At 40.1% G+C, this 16,668-nt stretch overlaps 1 protein-coding gene across 4 annotated transcripts in view; it reads left to right on the forward strand.

The window, feature by feature from the left end:
* DZIP1 (DAZ interacting zinc finger protein 1) overlaps positions 1-16,668 on the forward strand; it is a 40,346-nt gene that overhangs the window by 22,101 nt on the left and 1,577 nt on the right. Inside the window, exons 12-20 of one of the 4 annotated variants that reach the window (XM_068168605.1) lie at positions 3,934-3,993; positions 7,011-7,156; positions 8,399-8,594; positions 8,921-9,035; positions 9,221-9,271; positions 10,419-10,621; positions 10,971-11,101; positions 14,432-14,603; positions 15,407-15,485. In XM_068168605.1, coding sequence (XP_068024706.1) covers positions 3,934-3,993; positions 7,011-7,156; positions 8,399-8,594; positions 8,921-9,035; positions 9,221-9,271; positions 10,419-10,621; positions 10,971-11,101; positions 14,432-14,603; positions 15,407-15,485 — 1,153 coding nt within the window. Of the gene's footprint in view, positions 1-3,933; positions 3,994-7,010; positions 7,157-8,398; positions 8,595-8,920; positions 9,036-9,220; positions 9,272-10,418; positions 10,622-10,970; positions 11,102-14,431; positions 14,604-15,406; positions 15,626-16,668 lie in introns of those variants that run through there. The other 3 variants (XM_068168673.1, XM_068168758.1, XM_068168843.1) reach the window with 3 other exon arrangements.

Here is a 16,668-nt window from a genome sequence, read left to right on the forward strand (position 1 = left end):
GGTTTTCAGTAGTGTAATTATCCACTGAAGAAATTAAGGCAACATGTACTTTTGAAACACCTCATCTACTTCTCCACCTAATACCTGGCAGAAGAGATATTCTGGAAGATGTGAGGTGACAGACACATCATTGTGGAGATCATCTTAAGGTTACTGGGCTTAATGATAGCTAGTGTTACATGGCTAGGTTCAGGCCAGCAAGATATGAATTTAACCACTCCATTAAGACTGATGTTGGAGGCTGAAATTTAGTTACGTTTGAGCATGATGGGAAAGGTAGGGCTACATTTGAGACTGAGGGTGGCTAGTGACATTCGGGGGAAGATGTGTCTAGAATTTGCCCCTGGGCTAGTTGTAGGATTTAGAAATAATATTGTTTGATTAGGGTTAGGCATGGGACTCTTGAGGACAACCAAGTGAAATAGGTTTGGAGCTAAAGTGTTTCATGCCAGCAGCAGTTGATGCATAGCAGGGTCTGCAAAGGGCTGATGTCACCCAGAGGCATCTGGTTATTGCTGAACAGGATTTTACAGAGGTCACTGACCTTGGCTTAGGGTTAGGGTTAGACAGGCATCAATTGTAAACAATAGTTGTGATTGACTTAAGAAGAATCACTTAAGATAGCAACAGCAGCAGGTAACTGAATAGGTTTCAGTTTGAAGTTGAAATTTATGGCTTATTTTATAGCCAAGAAAGGAGTGGTGATGAATGAAAGCCAGGGTTCAGATTCTGTTGCTGAACAAAATATAACTGAGGTTGCATCTTGCTCACAAGACTAATGTGATTTCCAATTCTACCAGTACATTGGTAGTTCAAAGCAGTTGATCTGCTGAAGCACTACATAGCTTCTGCCATGCTTCAGTCCTCCTGGGACCTACTTCCAGTAAGGCAAGGATACAATTTCAGTGTTCAGCTGGATTTAGGGAACTGAGAAGTGACTATAAGTAAATAATTTATTTCTAGATTGGAGTCCAAAAAAGAAGGAAGCAGTCTATCTCAGTTTAACACTCAGGCTAGGTTGAAAGCTAGGAGTAAGATCCTGGCCAGCAAATCCCAGTATTGAAGATGTTGATGTAGAGCAGTGCTCTAGAGTCAGATGAACTTAGATTTAGGGCTGATAATTGACAGAATGATAACTGGCTCTGACTTAAGTCAGAAGTTGGAGTGAATACTTGTTTCAGGCTAACATTGGCTGGTGGCTTGGTGAGATTTTGAGCAAAAAAGTTGAATGAACTAGAGGAGGTTACCGTAATTCATAGTTAGGATTTCAGTTTTCATCAGCAGTGTTGCTTCAGATTTGAAGTTAGCAAAACTGCTGTGGACAGATTTGAGGTCTAGTTGGGAAGCCAGACTTAAATGATTACTAAAAGTATGCTTGGTAATACATAGATAGTGCTGATTTCAAGGTACTAAGGTAAGAGTTAAGAGGTCTAATCAGATGGCTAGATGTGCATCTCTAGTAAACATTTAAGGATAGAGCTCCTTAAGGGGAATGATTTTCACACCTGTCTATAAACCAGAGGAGTGGTGAACCAAGCCACTGTCTCTTACATTTGAGCACAACGTGATGTTTAATAAATATCTCTTAGAATGTGTACAGTGTAAAGAGCAAGAGAAGAGGCCCACTTACGTTGGAAAGTTGGTGCTGATATTGCACTGCCTCATGTCTTCATATTCAATTCCTTATATCATCAACAGACAACAATATTGCATGTAACAATAGTTCATTTTGGGGTTGCTCTTGCAACTACTCTTTTGCTGGCTTTTAACTTTGTCTGTTTCTAGTATATTGAAGTGATGCATATACCATTATGCCAGATCAACAGGTTTTATCAGGCATTAGTTATGGAGACTGAGCTTTTCATCTTAAGTTATTTGACAAGGGCTTGTGGAGAGATGAGTCAGCTTCTTTAAGCAGATTGCATTTGAGTAAGGCACAGGTAAAACATGTATAGATTAAATCCAATTACACAGCAGTTGGCTTACTTGTCAGTAGGTCCAGCCAAGAAATGTGGAGACCTCATGCTCATGCAGCTAAATAGAATCCCTCCAGAACATCTCACCTGTGCTTCTGTCTCTGTTCTATGCAGGTTCACTGCAGGCTTTAGTATATTGTTTTGGAGGATGTTTGTTGGTGCAGGGCAGCAGCACCAACAGCAGTAGTATGAAGGATCATGGTGTAATGCCCAGGAATGCTCTGGCCACTATTAAATTTTACAGCCTTAGAAACTGAGAGACCAGAAGTTCTCAAAGAGTTTTGCTTTTAAGTGTTTCCATGAAATACATTGACATTTGCATCTTGTTAGCATCTTCTGATGGTGTAAGAATCATATTTTTAGAACTTCTTATTTAGTAAAAGTTATACAGGACCAAATCTTTAGTGTGGTAACTTGCTTGGTTGAACATGCACGTATACAAATATGGAATATGAACATGTACATATACAAGTATGGAAAACATGGAGAGAGCAGCTCCCATACTTCAGCATTTGCACAACCAATTTTAGTCCCCCTCACAAGGGGAATGTTGGAGATGTGACAGTGTCACATTGATCTGAGTGCTCATTTCATTGTGGTTACCCAGCAAAGTTCATCCATGCTTGTACATAATTGTATGAGAAGGGCTGAAGATGAGGCATCTTTACTGCAGTGTCACTTCCTCATCTCCTACCCATGCAGTGTAACAATCATTTATAGTACCAAAGGTTTCTTGTGAAGCCTGGGGCAAATGCATAATGTTGGCCTAAAATATTGGCCAATAAATTGTTTTCTTCTATGCTGCCAGAAGCTGAATCACAGTATCATAGTATCACTAAGGTTGGAAGTGCCATGTCCAATCCTCTCTTGATCACCTCCAGGGATGGTGACTCCACCACCTCCCTGGGCAGCACATTCCAATGGCGTATGACTAAAAAGTTAAAAGTATAGTTGGCATATCTCTGGTTTTATCATAAACCCTAGAAGAAACTCAGGTTCTGGTTTTCAATGAAATAAATTTTGGAAGCTCAATATTAGCATTTTAAAGACCTGCATTTTTATTAATCTACATGTAAGCATTTTCATGCATTTCTTACACCTGAAGTCTGTAAACCTGTAAATAAACTGTACTCTGGCTTCATTTGTATAAATCACATTGTACCTGGCAGCCTATAGAATGATAATTTCAGTGTGTCTAGGAAGCTGTTTTCTGCAGAGGGTGGTTCAAGATTTCTTTAAAGCATGTGGTAACACTGAATTTCATTGTATTGGAGTGATTGAAGATTTATTTTTTTTAATTAGTTTTAAAGGAAATTATCATTCATATATATATATATACACACACACAACATTTCTCTTATGCCTTACGTGTATGGGCTTGGTACTTCATGATTCTTTGGAATAATGAGTTAACATATTTTTTCCCATGCTTCTGAGAATTTCTGTCTGCCCATTTCACACCTTTTGTAACTTTTGGCATCACCCTGCACATAAACAATGTTTTAAAACAAATTTTGAAATTAAACTGTTTCTTCCAACGAAAGGAATGACAGTATTTATTCATTTACTTCACCCTAGACAGTTGTGTCATTGCAGATTCCTGGCCATTCCAGAAGGAGACGGGTATTTCTGTAGTTGTGTGAGGTATCAGCCAGCCCTCTGCTGATGTCTTAAAACTCTGATATATCTGAGGTGGCACTAGACACCCACGTTGGGGCAACTGAGTCCCTGGTGACGTGACTATTGTGTTGGGATCTCCTCTACAAAAATGTGCCACTAAGGCAGTGAAGAGACACATTGCATTGGGTTTGTGATTGTTAAACAGGTTGTCATCAATCAGGAAAGGTGACATCATAGAATTGTTTCAGTGTGTTTCTTGTTGCCTAACTTTCCCACCCTGGACCTTGACCTTCTTCTGTCCTGTTTGTCCGGTGTTCCTGTTCTTCCTTGTTACTAGAGCAGGCACCCTTGGTGCATATGCTGGAACCCATAGAGGAGCTTTCGGAAGAGGAAAAAGGTAATGGTTGATTTAGCTTGAAATGTAGTGGCATGTGTATCATGAAAACAGAAAGTAAATATTTGATACCTAGTGTATTTTTTATTGTGTATCAGTGTGCTTATGTGATTTGGGTGGGAACATTTCTTGTTGGTTTTAGTCTCCTGTTTACTAGTGGTGCTTGTAAATACTATTATTATTATTATTTCCTTATCAAAGTGCACTGTTTTTATGAAAATATGGCTGACTCTCTACAGCAGGCATATTCCATATGGCTAAAAGCACTTGAGCTCAACAGAGCAAAAATACCTACTGGGCAGTACTCCCTTACTAGGAAATTTTTGGTGCTGATGCTATTGCAAGGTGTGCTTAATCTCTTTTCAAATTCTGTAGAAGAGAATAAGGAATTCAGGTAGAAGAAAGGAATTAGTGGAGGTCAAAGCTGCCTACTTTCATAAATGCACCAAAGATACTTTTCCAAATACTGGAAGTTACATCTGCCTCTGAGCAGTCACAGTTCCAGCCAGGGCTGTGCAATTCTGAATGAAATTACGTAGTCCAATGTTGGCAGCTGCTCTTCTGCTTCACCTGTGGTAAACTTGGAGAAGGCCACATTTACAATGACAGAACAGAAAGCATTGGTTCATCCTACAGATATTCTTATCCTTGAAGAAGGCTAAAAGTACCTTAGATGGAACACCAAATGGCTGAATAGCAACATAATCTATACTGTGTGCAAAAATCAAAATAAGTCTTGAACCTTACAGCCAATGAGGTTAACTTTTGAAGCAATGGTGCTGTTTTGAAAATAAAATAGTTTAAATACCATCTGTGCGTGAGAGGTTTCCCTAGGGAAAATCCAGTGACTCAACAATCTGAAATAGACTGCTCACATTTTTGCCGTTCTTTCTGCTATTTCTCTTGCTTGCCATCTTCTCTCTTGATGGATTGTCTTTGATTCTTCTCCTGTGCCTAAAGGCATGGCCTGCAGTACAAGAGAAAGAAAGAATGCAGTCTGAAAAGATAGACCAAGATTTTTTTGGGTTTAGTGACAGCCATTTGTAAGGGAGAGTGTGAAAATTCTTGACTTGGCGCATTATTTCATAGGATTATGTAGGAGCTGAGACAATGGACCAGAGTTAAGGTCTCTTGTCTCCAAAGCTGTTCAATCTAGCATTTAGGGCTTTAAGAAAACAAAAAAAAAACAGAACAAAATAAAAAATTAATTAGAAAACAGTTCCTTAAACGGTTGGCTCCATCAAAGAGGATTCAGCTTAAGTTAATTAGCAAGAATTAGTATTGTCATTAATTAGGATAATGCTGGATAGTCTTGTTAGTATGTAGTGTTTACAGGTTTTAAAATTACTTTAGGTAGATCTGTTTTGTTGTAAGAATTAACATCTGAAAGGGACAGGATTTTCAGAAGGCTTCTTAGAGCCTCCCACTTCAAAATGCCTCATGTCTGGCTTCCTGAGAAGATTTCATACTGCATAAGGCACTTCCTGACTGAGGGTAGTCTGATAGCCCTATGTATCCTCACCAGCCAGTAGTTTGCCTTTTCTAGGGCTCAGCTCTCCAGCCAAATAATTTTTAATCCTACTTCAGCCAGGGACTGAGTTATCAGTGCAGTTTCCAAAGCCAAATGAGGTTTCAGCTGGATTCTGTCCTGTTCAACACAGATCTGTTAGTATGGTAATTGGATGCTTTTCCAGTTTTCATTATTTTGAGGATCCATCAGAAGCGACTTCCTCAAAACAACCTAAACATCATTTGTATGTCTTGAGGCCTTTTTAGGTCATCTTCAGGGTGCTTATCTCAAAGAAAAATGAAAAGTGAACAGAACAGCTTTTTGAGCAATCATTGTTTTGAATGAAACCATTTGCAAGTCACAATATGGAATTATTCCTCCATGCATGTTCTTGTCTGTGGACTGACAAATGACTCTGCTGCCCTGTAATGTGTACTGTAAAGAGAGAAACTCCTGCCCAAGGTTTACCTTTCATTTCAGGGGGCAAAGTTGGGAGTGTGGTTTATAGCATACTTTCCTGGGATGTTGTAGACCCCTCTATATATGCTTTACTAGCTTTGCTGACCACTGACAGAAAGAAGCAGCTACTGTGGTCCCACATAATATTGGTTTACTTGGTGTAAGTGACATTCAGTAAAACTTTGTCTTGTCAGAGACACTTTATAAACAAACTCCAGATAGGGATTCTTTGTTTCTTTATTCTCTTGTGCGACCTTATAGTACTTTGGCCTAATTTAAATGTCAGTGTTTCATTTAGATGGAAGAATTTATCTAGATGATTCTTTGTTTCTTGCATAAGAGTTCATGTCTTTACTGACACCTAAAGCAAGGGAAGGAGATAGAAACTTCTTTGTCTGCTTTTAAGTATGTGTGATGTCACAGACCCGCATAGAAGAAAACACGACACTGAACTTTGTCCTTGAAAGAATGTCAAAGATAAGTAGTAACTGCCAAGTATCTGCTGTGAAACAACCTGCTTCGGACTAAGCTTTTGTCTTTACCAAGATTTCTGAAAGTGTTACAATTTGCCAAAGATTGGATTTCACTGGGAGTTTATCAGAGAACATCACCTTGTTTGAAGCGTTTCTTGAGAACAAGTTTGTCATATTCCTGTTCTGATTCCTTCTAGAGTTCAGCTTTGATTTGAAATCCCAGTTTTAGAGGACTTAAGTATCAGAGGATAGTCTTCCTCCATCAGGTGTTTCCTAGTACAGTTCTAAAAGTAGACATCTCTGTTGCTGAATACTCAGACATTTATCTTTACAGTGATTCCATAACAAGAAAACCAAAAGATACTTGTGATGGTGAGTATAAGGTGCTGAAATAGAGCTGACTTTTGCAAGCTGGCCCAAGATTCTTTTGAAAAATACAACCTCGTGTAGACAGCAAGTGCAAATGTGTATTTATTGTGTTTCCCAAAAAAAGCATGCTTCAATGCAGTCCTTAATTCTCTCACATGCTGTGGATTTTTCAAATGTGTCTTAAATGCATTTCTCCATTATTATTTCAGAAATGGAGAATGGTGATTATAAAACAGGTAGAAGTGGCCACCGCTTAATAAATGCTTTGAAGACTTGCCCTTCTTTAACTAAAGAATTACGAGTTGTTTTGGAGCAAACCCTGGAGGAGAAGCTGAAACACTTGGGAATTAAACCAGTAAGAATATTTTGAGTTATTTATAAGAGGGGTAATCTTTGTCCCACAATTTTGCTATTCTCTTTTACTCTTGTACCACAGCCTCAAACCTATAAAATCACAGGCCACATTTCCATGTGTTATATAAAGAAGTGTGATTTGTTAACCTGAGAGGACATCCATCAAATTACATCTGTGGGGGATATGGCTACACCTGTGAACATTGTTACTGTGCTCAGTACCAACTTCTGTGATTTTCCTACAAGCTTTGTGATATTCAAAGTATGAAAGAAAGAGTGCAGATAATTGTAATATAAAAATCCCAGAAGTAATAGCCCCTGTGCTTTGCAGAGAGACCTCGACAGGCTGGACAGATGGGCAGAGTCCAACGGCATGAGATTTAACGCATCCAAGTGCCGGGTTCTGCACATTGGCCACAACAACCCCATGCAGTGCTACAGGCTGGGGTCAGAGTGGCTGGAGAGCAGCCAGGCAGAGAGGGACCTGGGGGTGCTGGTTGATGGTAGGATGAACATGAGCCTGCAGTGTGCCCAGGCAGCCAAGAGGGCCAATGGCATCCTGGCCTGCATTAAGAACAGTGTGGCCAGCAGGAGCAGGGAGGTCATTCTGCCCCTGTACACTGCACTGGTTAGGCCACACCTCGAGTACTGTGTCCAGTTCTGGGCCCCTCAGTTTAGGAAGGATGTTGACTTGCTGGAACGAGTCCAGAGAAGGGCAACGAAGTTAGTGAGGGGCTTGGAACACAAGCCCTATGAGGAGAGACTGAGGGAGCTGGGGCTGCTTAGCCTGGAGAGGAGGAGACTCAGGGGTGACCTTACTGCTCTCTACAACTACCTGAAGGGGGGTTGTAAACAGGCAGAGGTTGGTCTCTTCTCCCAGGCAGCCAGCACCAGAACAAGAGGACACAGTCTCAGGCTGCGCCAGGGGAAGTTCAGGCTGGAGGTCAGGAGGAAGTTTTACACGGAGAGAGTGATTGCCCATTGGAATGGACTGCCTGGGGAGGTGGTGGAGTCGCCGTCACTGGAGGTGTTCAGGAGGAGACTTGACAGGGTGCTTGGTTACATGGGTTAGTTGATTAGGTGGTGTTGGGTGATAGGTTGGACGTGATGATCTTGAAGGTCTCTTCCAACCTGGTTTATTCTATTCTATTCTATTCTATTCTATTCTATTCTATTCTATTCTATTCTATTCTATTCTATTCTATTCTATTCTATTCTATTCTAATACCATTTGGTTCCTCAGGGTGTTCGTGGTATCTCAAACGATCATTTGAATCAAATCCTGCGTGCTGTTGAATCTGCCAGAGAGCGCAAACAGAGGCAGAACCCTCACATTCACCGCATTCGAGAGCACCTGGAACGCCAAGTTAGCTCTAGGGTTGAAGAGAAATCATCATCTTGTAATAGACCTGTTTCCTGGGCTCAGCTTCTCTCAGAAGGTTAAAATGGCTTTGTTGTTTTTTTTGTTCTCCTAGCATTTTATAACTGCTATTGAAGATTTTATTTAGCAACATTCCTGTACAACTTCTCATGTAAATATTTTGTAGTTTCCTTGAAAGGATTCTTGGCATCGTGTATGACTGCAGAAGCCTTAGCTCCTCTGTTGTACATGGTGACTTCTGAACTGCTTTGCAGTAAAACTACTTTTTCTTTTCTTTCTTTGTAAAACTATAATCTGCAGCAGAGACATCTTTAATTTTGGGAATTTATTACAAAAGATACCAGATATTGTTTCCAACAGTGAGATAGATAACTTCTCTTGTAGATAAGCAGAAGTTCAGTCAGTCAGGAATTTCCCCATCTGCCTTGCCACGGTCTTCAGCAGCTGTTCGCCCAGCTGAGCAAAGAGCAGCCATCACTGAGAATACGTCTACACCAAAGTAAGAGATACTGTTCTCATAGATGCCGTTCCCATAGTCCTACGGTTTTGGGTTTTCATGACTAATGTAAACGTTTCCTGCTAATACTATAAGAATTAAGCAAAGAATTCACATTACTTCTATATAAGCTTTCTGTTTATTTATGTGACTGTCAGACTTGAGATAATTTGTCTTGTTATTTTTAGATCCAAGAAGCTTCTTGGAAATGAAGTTTCTAGAAAGACATCTAGCACCACGTATGTTTTATTCCCACCTTTTGGTAACTGAATATTGATGTGCAATTACTCACCTAAAATTATAAGTACTTTCTGGACTGCATACTTCATAGTATCATAGTATTAGTCAGGGTTGGAAGGGACCACAAGGATCATCCAGTTCCAACCCCCCTGCCATGGGCAGGGACACCCCACACTAGATCAGGCTGGCCAGAGCCTCATCCAGCCTGGTCTTAAACACCTCCAGGGATGGGGCCACAACCACCTCCCTGGACAACCCATTCCAATGGCTTCACCACTCTCATTCATCACTCCTCACGTCCAGCCTGAATCTCCCCACCTCCAGCTTCATTCCATTCCCCCTAGTCTTATCACTACCTGAGATCCTGATACTTGGTTTTAAAGTATTATTCCATTTATAATCTCTGAAAGATAGCATGTTCTCCTTGCAGCAGATGTAAACTAGAGAAGGCTATTCAATAAAATCAGGTGGTATCCCTTCCTTTAGTTTAATTCTGAGATGCTTTTTCTGATGCTGTTAAAAGCCTTTAAAGACTGGACTTTGGTGACCTAATTTTGCAGTTTATTGATACTTTCTTACTGTGACCAAAATTAAACATAATAGTCCAGATTCCATTCATATCAGGTACATTACTTTGTAATTTCCTGCATGGAATATTTTTTAAGTTATTTTCATCTAACAAACTTTCTGTACTCTAGGTTCCTTGACCTTGAACTTTGCTCTCTCTGTTAATCCATGAAAGCCTATCCTTGTTTGCATGGCAAGACTTGTTATATAGTGATTTCTATATTGTTAAATATTGTTATGTATTGAGAGATATATATACATATATAGTTATACATTGATCTACTCTGTAAGTATTGGTTGTTTTGTAAAGGTAGTGTTGTATAGATGGAAATAATCATATATCTTGATAAGATACCATTTTGTGGTAACTTTCAGAATTTATTTAGCAGCATGATTTGTGTAATTTTCTTTAATAGCGTTATGGATAGTTAGAATATGTTGGACTAGGTGACCTTTGGAGGTCCTTTCCAAACTAAGGCATGTTATTGAAAAGGAAAATAAAGGCAATATTAAAGATGCATATAGCAGTGCAGGCACTGAAACCCAGTAAGGCCTTGGCTTGCTTGTGTTTCTGTTTAGAACTCCACCATTCAGTTCAGAGGAGGAACTAGATGAAGATGATTCTAAACAGTCTTACACATCCCCAGAATTATCACAAAAGCAGCCAAAACCATCAAGTAGCAAAGTCAATGCTGTTCAGAAGGCTTCTAACAAAAGCAATGTGGATGGGATGGAGGAAAGCAAAACTAAGGAAATGGGAACAACTGCCAGAACTTCAAAAGGTTTTTTCACTGCTTTTGTGTATGCATGTTGTTACAGATGTGCATGATTTTGCATTTCCTGATAATGTTTCTGTGTTAGAAAACATAAGGAAGGCAGACCATCTGGTCTTGAGTGTCCACATACTTGTGTGTACTTTACGTTCTTGTTGCTGCACTTATATCAATACAGTACCTAGAGACATCAGTTCAGGTTTGATGTGTGTTATACACATGCAGGGAAAAAGAGAATCTCTGCCTCATAGAGACTTCTTTTTCTTAATTTTATTTTGTGGAAGATTTTTAAAGGGCTTATAGTAAAGCTCCTTGCTTGTGAATGGAAGCTGTAAATATAACTTTTTATGAACTTTAGGGACAGTTATTCAAAAACTGACTGAACAAGTTGGAAAGAGTCTTTCTAACCATGGAAATAGAGACAAACCTGCTGGAGGGATTCCTGTTGCACAGGCATTTATCAAGAAAGAAGAGGTGAAAGAACTGAAGGTATCGCTTTTAATTGTCATTATTTCATTAAGTAATTGAACTCTCTCTCTCTATATATATATGTGTATATACACATATATGTATACACATAATCTTTTTGTGTGTGTGCTGAAATCATGTGACATAGTGAAGAACTTAATTCTCAAAAACAGTTGTGGAATTACAGTTGTGATTTTGGGCACATCTGCACTGGTGTACAGAAAAGTGCTAGCAGGTGAGCTCTTCATCCACACCATGTACTATCTTCTACCATGACTGGGTTTGGATCCCTGTAGCTAGGCCAGTGTTTGGGTATAATTGGTTTCATTTTTATTCCCTATTCTAGCAGCACAGAGAGAGCCTTTACTTGCTTTCCTAGTATCTTGCTTTGGTGAAGGAAAGAATTAATTTGTTTACCTAATATTTTAAAATATTTGTATTTCTACAGCTTTATCTGGTATGGAACTCCTAAATACATTTTAATGAGGGAACAAATTCCATTTCTTAATATGGTCTTTGTTCTGCTGCATCTGTTTGCCATCATATACTGTTCTCAGACTGTACCAGATCTATTGCTGGTATCTGTCCATTGGAAATGGCCTGTGTTCACCATCAGGATACTTAAATAGCTTATTCAGGATCCTCATGTCCCAGTCTTACCCTCAGTTTAGAGTTTGGTACTTACTTTCATGCAAATTGATCTTTATCTGAACGATTTTTGAAAGGAATAAAATGTATTCCAAATTGGAATGCTTCCCTGCAGAGAAGGACTTGGGAGTACTGGTGGATGAAAAATTGGACGTGGGCCAGCAATGTGTGCTTGCAGCCCATAAACCAAATCATCCTGGGCTGCAGCAAAAGAAGTGTGTCCAGCAGGTCGAGGGAGGTGATTCTGCCCCTTGACTCCACCTGGCTTACTGCATGCAGCTCTGGAGTCCATAGCACAAGAGCTACATGAACCTGTTGGAGCATGTCCAGAGGAAGGCTACAGAAATGATCAAAGAGCTGGAACAGGTCTGCTGTGAAGAAAGGCTGAGGGAGTTTTAGTTGTTTAGCATAGAAGAGGCTCCAGGGAGACCTTACTGCAGCATTTCAAGATATAAAGGAGTCCTATAAGAAAGGTGCAGAAAGATGTGTTACTAAGGCCTGTAGTGACTCTCTCAAAGAGAGTGGGTTTAGATTGCATATAAGGAGGAATTTTCTTAATACAGAGGTGGTGAGACACTGGAATGGATTTCCCAGTGAAGTTGTGGATACCACATCATTGGAAGTGTTCAAGTTCAGACTGGATGATGCTTTGAGCAACTTGATGCCCCTGCTCATGTCAGGGGAACTGAACTAGATGGTTCTGGTGGACTGTAAGTCATTCCGTGGGACAGCAATGTGCCCTCGTGGCTATGAAGGACAACAGTATCCTGGGGTGCATTAAGAACAGTGTGGCCAGCAGATCTAGGAAGGTTCTCCTCCTCTTCTGCTCTGCCCTGGTGAGACCACACCTGGAATACTGTATCCAGTTTTGGGCTCCCCAGTTCAAGAGAGACAGGGATGTGCTGGAGAGAGTCCAATGGAGAGCTACAAGCATAGTTGTGGGGCTTGACCCTCTCTCCTATGAAGAAAGACTGAGAGCCCTGGGGTTGTTTAGTCTTGAGAAGACTGAGAGGAGATCTTAATCAACATCTATAAATATCTGAGGGACAGGTGTCAAAATGAAGATGTCAATCTCCTTTTGGTGGTGCCCAGTGCTAGGACAAGGAACAACACATATAAGCTGGAACATAGGAGGTTCCGCCCCAACATTAGGGTAAACTTCCTTACCATGAGGATGACAGAGCACTGGAAAAGGCTGCCATGAGAGGTTTTCTGGATGTGCTCCTGTGTGGCTAGCCCTAGGTAATCCTGCTTGGGCAGGGGGGTTGGACTAAACCATCTCTAAAGGTCCCTTCTGACCCCTAACATTCTGTGGTTGTCCTATGTTTTATAAAAGCCATGTTTCACCAAAGTTACTTCAGAAATATTTTACAGAAAATTAGTTCTCTGCTTACCTGCAGCTGTATTACCTGAATTCACCAGCATCAGATGTTGTATGTGTGATGGTATTGCTGTGGAGTAAACCAGTGAGGAAACTCTTCCTCCAGCATGTCTCAATATACATGACTCTGACTTTCCCATTACCACACCCTCCAAACACAGATAATTTAAACCAGCAAAATGTTGAGTCTCGGTATGTTAATAATACACCACACAGAGCAGATCTGTCAGGATTTGAGAAACAGTTTGCAATGTTGAAGCTGAATTATGTTGCAAGGTAGAGCATTACTGCAGTCTCTTCACTTCTTTCGAGACACATGGTTGTTGATTTTTCTCTGTATGTACATACCTTACATTGTTTCCAAATAGCATCTCAAGCTTTCTTCTTTGCAACAGAAGCACTTTCTGCATCTGACTGTAATATTGAGAGACTCCAGTGAAACAAGGTTTTGGCTTTGTGAGGAAACCATCTTTTGCTTTCCATGGTTAAGCTCTCTTGTAACAATGGCTTGATTCCTTTGAATCACATCTGATTGTCCAGTAGGGAAATGCTGTAGCTCTTCTTTCGAAAGCTGAATGAAGATATTTCATTCTTAGGCAGATGTGGTAAGAAAAACCATGGATTCTCTGCCTTCAGGTTCATCAGTTCGACTTCACTCTCAGTTTGTGAACTCATTATGCAAATCCATGACTCAATTAAAAATATGCTTGGGCATGCTGGCAGTGAGACTTAAGGAGGGACAAGTATTTGAACTTTGAGCACCATACAGGGGTTTTAAACTTTCGTTATTTAATGTTGTCTTCAGATAAATCAGGTTTAAATTGAAAAGGCCTTTACTGCAACATTACATTTTTGGAGTGTGAATGCAGAACGCTTGTGGAGCAAACTAAGCTGCCACTTGCACACCACCACATCATGTCTTTATTTCATGTAAGCAGTGTACATTGTCATGCAGAAGGACTTTGCAGCTCATTGATTCCTTGGAAAAGACAAGCCTTTTTTGAGTTAGACACCTAATAAATATCTGAAAACATCCATTTCTGCCAGTTACACAACTGGCAGAATTTGTAGTTTTAGCAGTCCCAACTTGCAGCTTCAGCAGTTCCTGATTAAAAAAAACACTACGCTAGCTTTGGAGCTATAATAGTGAGTTGATGTAATTCAGGTCATTGATTATGTGGATTTTGAAACCACAGTGATAGATGTCACAAAGGCCATGCAGCAGTGCATTTTTCTTCAGCAGTTTCACTTTGCTGAGTTTATGGAACAGCACAACTTGGACAGAGAAGGGAAAAATGCATCTTTTTTCCTCTCCCTGTTAGTTTGCAGATGCTGATGAAGATGATTGGGATATATCATCAATAGAAGAAGACTTCTTAGTGATGAAAGATTATAGAGGTCAGAAGGCAGTGACAGCTCCAAAAAATGAGTCAAATGCTGCATCTGTGGTACATGCATGGGGTCTTCCAAAGACAAGTGTAACAAAGGAGGAAGGTAATATATTCATGCTTCTACAGTATAACTGTTAAGTGACTGACACACTCAGAGGAGAACTTAAGTGTGGTGTATTACACATTGTAATTCAGTAGGTGATATTTTGTAAGAGAAGATCAATTAAGAAAACGTCTGCTTGGGTTTATGTCCTGCAAATCCCCTATAAGGTATTTGAGGTACAAACTTACACATAAGCAACTCCTAAATCTACAAAGATGCCAATAAACTTAAACTGGAAATTTTAAAACATCAGGCTTCAGCCTCATCTTAAAAATTAATCATTTGCTTCCAACTGAGCTGGTCTGGCAATTTTATGTTGGGGGCAATTTTCAACCTACCGCACCAGGATATTTTTAATCCCTTTCCAAATTTAAGGGAGGGACTTTGCGTGGACTTGAGGTTCATTCAAGACATCTAAGTGACCTATCAAGCTGAAATATTTGAACTGCTGGTAAAGAGATGACTTCAGTCTTACATAGCATTAATACAGCAGTTTCTAGCCATAATATTTCAATATATGTAAAAGTTTGAAGCTGTGTCAGTTATTTAGAGATACTTCAGGTTATTTTTACAGGGAAAATAATGCTGACACTGACTGCTTGTACTGTGCAGTGTATTCTTTGCCAGAAACAGCCTTTGTGTAAGTGACACTTGTGATTTCCTCACTGGGTGAAATTCTGGGCTTCCCCAAGTCCACAGCTGTTTGCTCACATAATGTGTGATTTTTAGCTCATAGGTCAATACAAAATAACACAATTAAAAAATAAAATAGTACTAATGATGTTGTTTTGTTATTTTAACAGGCCCTCATGAAGCTGATAATACAAGCACCTTGAAAAGCAGCTTAGTCACTGTAACAGAGTGGAGTGATTCTTCAGATGTGTAATTGCATTTTCAAATTTATGTTTTCTTGTATTTTATCATAAACTTTATATATAATTGTGAACATTTTAAAGAAAATATTTCCATGACTTCAAATGTTACATTTTTAACATGGTTTGCAATAAACACCAAATGAAAAGAAAAAGAATACCTCAGCTATGAAACTAATTATTATTAAATGCCCCTTATTTTAGGAAGCTATTCTTTTGGTTGTGGGGGTTTTTTGGGGTTTTTTCATAGAATCAATAAGGTTGGAAATCATCAAGTCCAACCTGTCAACCAACACCTCATGACTAACTAAACCATGGCTTCAAGTGCCACATCCAATCCCCTTCTGAACACCTCCAGGGATCCTAACTCCACCACCTCCCCGGGAAGCCCATTCCAGTGGCCAATAACAATGGCCAGTAACTGTTTTTTTGTTTGGTTTTGCTTTGTTTTGTTTGTATTAGAGTTGAGACAATGTAAAATCACAGAAATTGGAAAAAAAAAACAACAAAAAACACATCAAGCTGCAGTGAGAAAAGCACTGACCTGCTATTGCACAAGTACTTTCATATTTCTGTTTTGTCCATATTGGCTGCCTTCCTAGAAAACCACAACAGCTTTTAGACTTAAATGAAATACAAAACCGAAGTAAAATTGGAAGAACCCTGAATGGCTTTGTAGTTCTGATATATTTTAGATGGGGTCAGATACAAAACCCTTTCTATCGTACTGTGCTATTATTAAATAGGACATCTTGAGTGCAATCACACAGCACTTATAGGATGGCCAAGGAGTCAGGCCTAGCCAGCATGGATTTAGGAAGGGCAGGTCCTGCCTGACCAACCTGATCTCCTTGTATGATCAGGTGACCCACCTGGTGGATGTGGGGAGGCCTGTGGATGTAGTCTACCTGGACCTCAGCAAGGCCTTTGACACCGTCCCCCATAGCAAACTCCTGGCCAAGCTGTCAGCCCATAGCTTGGAAGGGAGCACACTGCGATAGGTTAGGAACTGGCTGGAGGGCCGAGCCCAGACAGTGGTGGTGAATGGTGCCACATCCAGCTGGTGGCCAGTCACTAGTGGTGTGCCCCAGGGCTCAGTGCTGGGCCCCATGCTCTTTAACATCTTTATTGATGATCTGGATGAGGGCATTGAGTCCATCATCAGTAAATTTGCAGATGACACCAAGCTGGGG

Source organism: Melanerpes formicivorus, unplaced genomic scaffold (assembly GCF_026170545.1).
Source record: "Melanerpes formicivorus ecotype bairdi unplaced genomic scaffold, bMelFor1.0.p_v2 SCAF_1, whole genome shotgun sequence".
In the NCBI taxonomy this organism is placed as follows: Eukaryota; Metazoa; Chordata; class Aves; order Piciformes; family Picidae; genus Melanerpes; species Melanerpes formicivorus.